This window comes from Asparagus officinalis, chromosome 3 (genome assembly GCF_001876935.1).
Source record: "Asparagus officinalis chromosome 3, Aspof.V1, whole genome shotgun sequence".
In the NCBI taxonomy this organism is placed as follows: Eukaryota; Viridiplantae; Streptophyta; class Magnoliopsida; order Asparagales; family Asparagaceae; genus Asparagus; species Asparagus officinalis.
The window spans coordinates 102,073,947-102,076,674 of NC_033796.1; the positions used below are offsets into that span (position 1 = coordinate 102,073,947).

Below are 2,728 nucleotides of genomic sequence, written 5' to 3' on the forward strand. Positions count from 1 at the left end.
TAATTCACATGTAACAAGGATGTTGAAGGGTAATGGGGTATTCGATAACTCTTAAAAAATGAGCTACATTTAGGCACTGTTTGGCAACCAAAAAAAGTGTCTTATCTAAGAGCTTGTGTCTTATTGACTTGGTCAATAAGCTAGTAGAGTTGTTTAGTAACCAAAAATAGGAGGAGATTATTTTAGAGATTGTGTCTTTTACAAGTAACTTTTGGAAAGCTACTTCAAGTAGCGTTTGTCTTTGGGAATGAGCTGCCAATTTTTTTCTTCCATTTTTGCCCCTAATAATTCTAATTTTATATCAATAATATTGCATGTCTTTTTAGTTATTTAACAAATTTAAGCTAGTTGTACAACTACTTTTGCCAAACAGCTCTAGGCTCTGTTTGGCAAAACTAGCTGAAAGCTGCGAGATTATAGCTGAAAGCTGTCAAGCTAGCTGAAAGCTGTGAAATTGTAGCTGAAAGCTGATAGCTGTGTAGCTAGCTGATTGACTAGAGCTGTTTGACAAAAGAAGCTGTACAACTATCTTAAATTTGTTAAATGACTAAAAAGGTCATGCACTATTATTGATATAAAATTAGAATTATTAGGGATAAAAACAGAAGAAAAAAATTAACAGCTCATTCCCAAAGACAAACGCTACTTGAGATAGCTTTCCAAAAGCTACTTGCAAAAAACACAATCTCCAAAATAATCTCCTCCTATTTTTGGTCACCAAACAGCTCTACTAGCTTATTGACCAAGTCAATAAGACACAAGCTCTTAGATAAGACATTTTTTTTAGTTGCCAAACAGTGCCTTAATCTAGTTAAGGAGAGCTTTTTATTTGTTGAAAATTGTATTTTAGTTCAATTTTTGTCTACAAAACTAGTTTAGTTACAGACCAAGATGGAGTGGTCCCTAACTAAAACCTAGGGGTGGCAAATGGGTCGGGTCGGGTCATAGTTGATCCAACCCGTTTAAATGTGACCCGACCCGACCCGTTTAACAAATGAGTCAATGCGATCCGACCCATTTATCAAACAGGTTATCCGACCCAACCCATATAACTCGAATGATCCGTTTATCATATCTCATTTCAATGTCATGGATACTGTACAAATCAAGATGAAATGATCCCGCCAATATCAAAGGGGGCAATGTGCAGTTTGGCCAATTTATACAAATTAACTGACTAAAGAGAAAAGACCTAAAGAATCCTATCACACACACTGATCCTGTGAAAAAAAACATAATATTATACTGAAAACTCCACTTCCTCCCCTTTCTCACCTTCATCAGCTCCTCCTTAGATTCTCTCACCATCGCCATCACCACCAGATCCTGCAACTCCTGCAACCAAATCACAGCCCACCATGTCAGCTCAAATCCACAGAAACCCAATGGAAGCACAAACGTAACAACTTTGGCACATAAAAATTTGGGTTTTTGAGATATCATTGCCCAATCTCATCAATTTTAACGTGCAAAATTCAATGGTTCATTCTGAACCTTTGATAGAGCATAACAAATACATAAAATCTTTACATGATATTAATCTTTGCGGACTTCTTTCGAAACAAAGAGATTTGGTGAAAATATCTCAAAAAACCCCTAAAAATTCCACCTTTTGCCGAATGACGTATTTCTCCTCCTTCTCAAGCTCGTCCTCAAGTGACCCCAGAAACTCCTCCTCCCTCGTCATCTCGTAGCCACCGACAGAGGTCTTGGCGCGCTTCGCCGGTCGATCACCGCCGGCGGCGATGAGCTTGAGCTTCTTCTTGAGGTCTTTGTAGGAGAGGAACTTGTCTCTCCACTCGGGTAGGGTTTCATCTATCTGATTGCACAGACTCTTCCCAAACTTCATCGGAACCCTAGCTAATTTCGTTCTCGATTACAAAAATGGATAAATGTTTTTTTACAATTAGAGGAAGAATCGTCGGAGACGCTGGACCTGGTGGGAAACTAGGGGTCGAAGGAATAAGAGAGAGAGAGGAGAAGGAGGAGGATGAAGACGACGAAGATGATTTCATATTTGGAGTCTGCAACCCATTTAGAATTAAACAGGTCTGTATTGGGTTACACGGGTCAGTTCAGGTCAATCGTAATTTACCCATCTAATAAACGAGTCATTTTGGGTTAACCCGTTTATGACCCGACCCATATAACTCGACCCATACCCACTATAAATGGGTTGGGTCGGGTGTAGGCTGTCTAAAAATCACAATAGATAGCTTATCCTTCATCAAGCACCGATGATGAAAGCTATAATCTGACGACTTCCAGAAGGTTACAATTTAAAGACTTTCACGTAGATCGCTGAAGGTTACAATCTGACGACCTTCACGACAACCGATGAGAGCTCTAGTTCAACAGCATTCACAATCAACATCGGGAGTTACAATCTGACGACTCTCATATTCTCAAGGACCAAGACAAAGATTATAAGACAATGATCTTTGCAACGCTATGACAAAAGAGATTACTTTGTGATAATCTCTTCAAGACAAGACGCGGAGGTCCTCCCCGTGTGTCAACATCAAAACGCTGGGGTCGAACCCGCGTTACAACATCAAAACGCGAGGGTCGAACCCACGTTACAACATCAAAGTGCCAGGGTCAAACCCGCGTTACAACATCAAAACGCTGAAGTCAAACCCGCGTTACAACATCAAAACGCTGGAGTCGGACCCGTGTTACAACAAGCGAAACGTGAGCGACCTTCGTGTTCTGGATGTTCAGTCAA

The 2,728-nt window shown here is 40.2% G+C and overlaps 1 protein-coding gene across 1 annotated transcript; it reads right to left on the reverse strand.

Annotated features, from left to right (window-relative positions):
* LOC109835502 (SPX domain-containing protein 1-like) lies at positions 1,206 to 1,849 on the reverse strand. Its single transcript, XM_020403475.1, has 3 exons — positions 1,610 to 1,849; positions 1,276 to 1,335; positions 1,206 to 1,220 (listed from the first exon to the last, which is right to left on the reverse strand). The coding sequence occupies exons 1-3, from the start codon at positions 1,847 to 1,849 to the stop codon at positions 1,206 to 1,208; spliced, it is 315 nt and encodes a 104-aa protein (XP_020259064.1).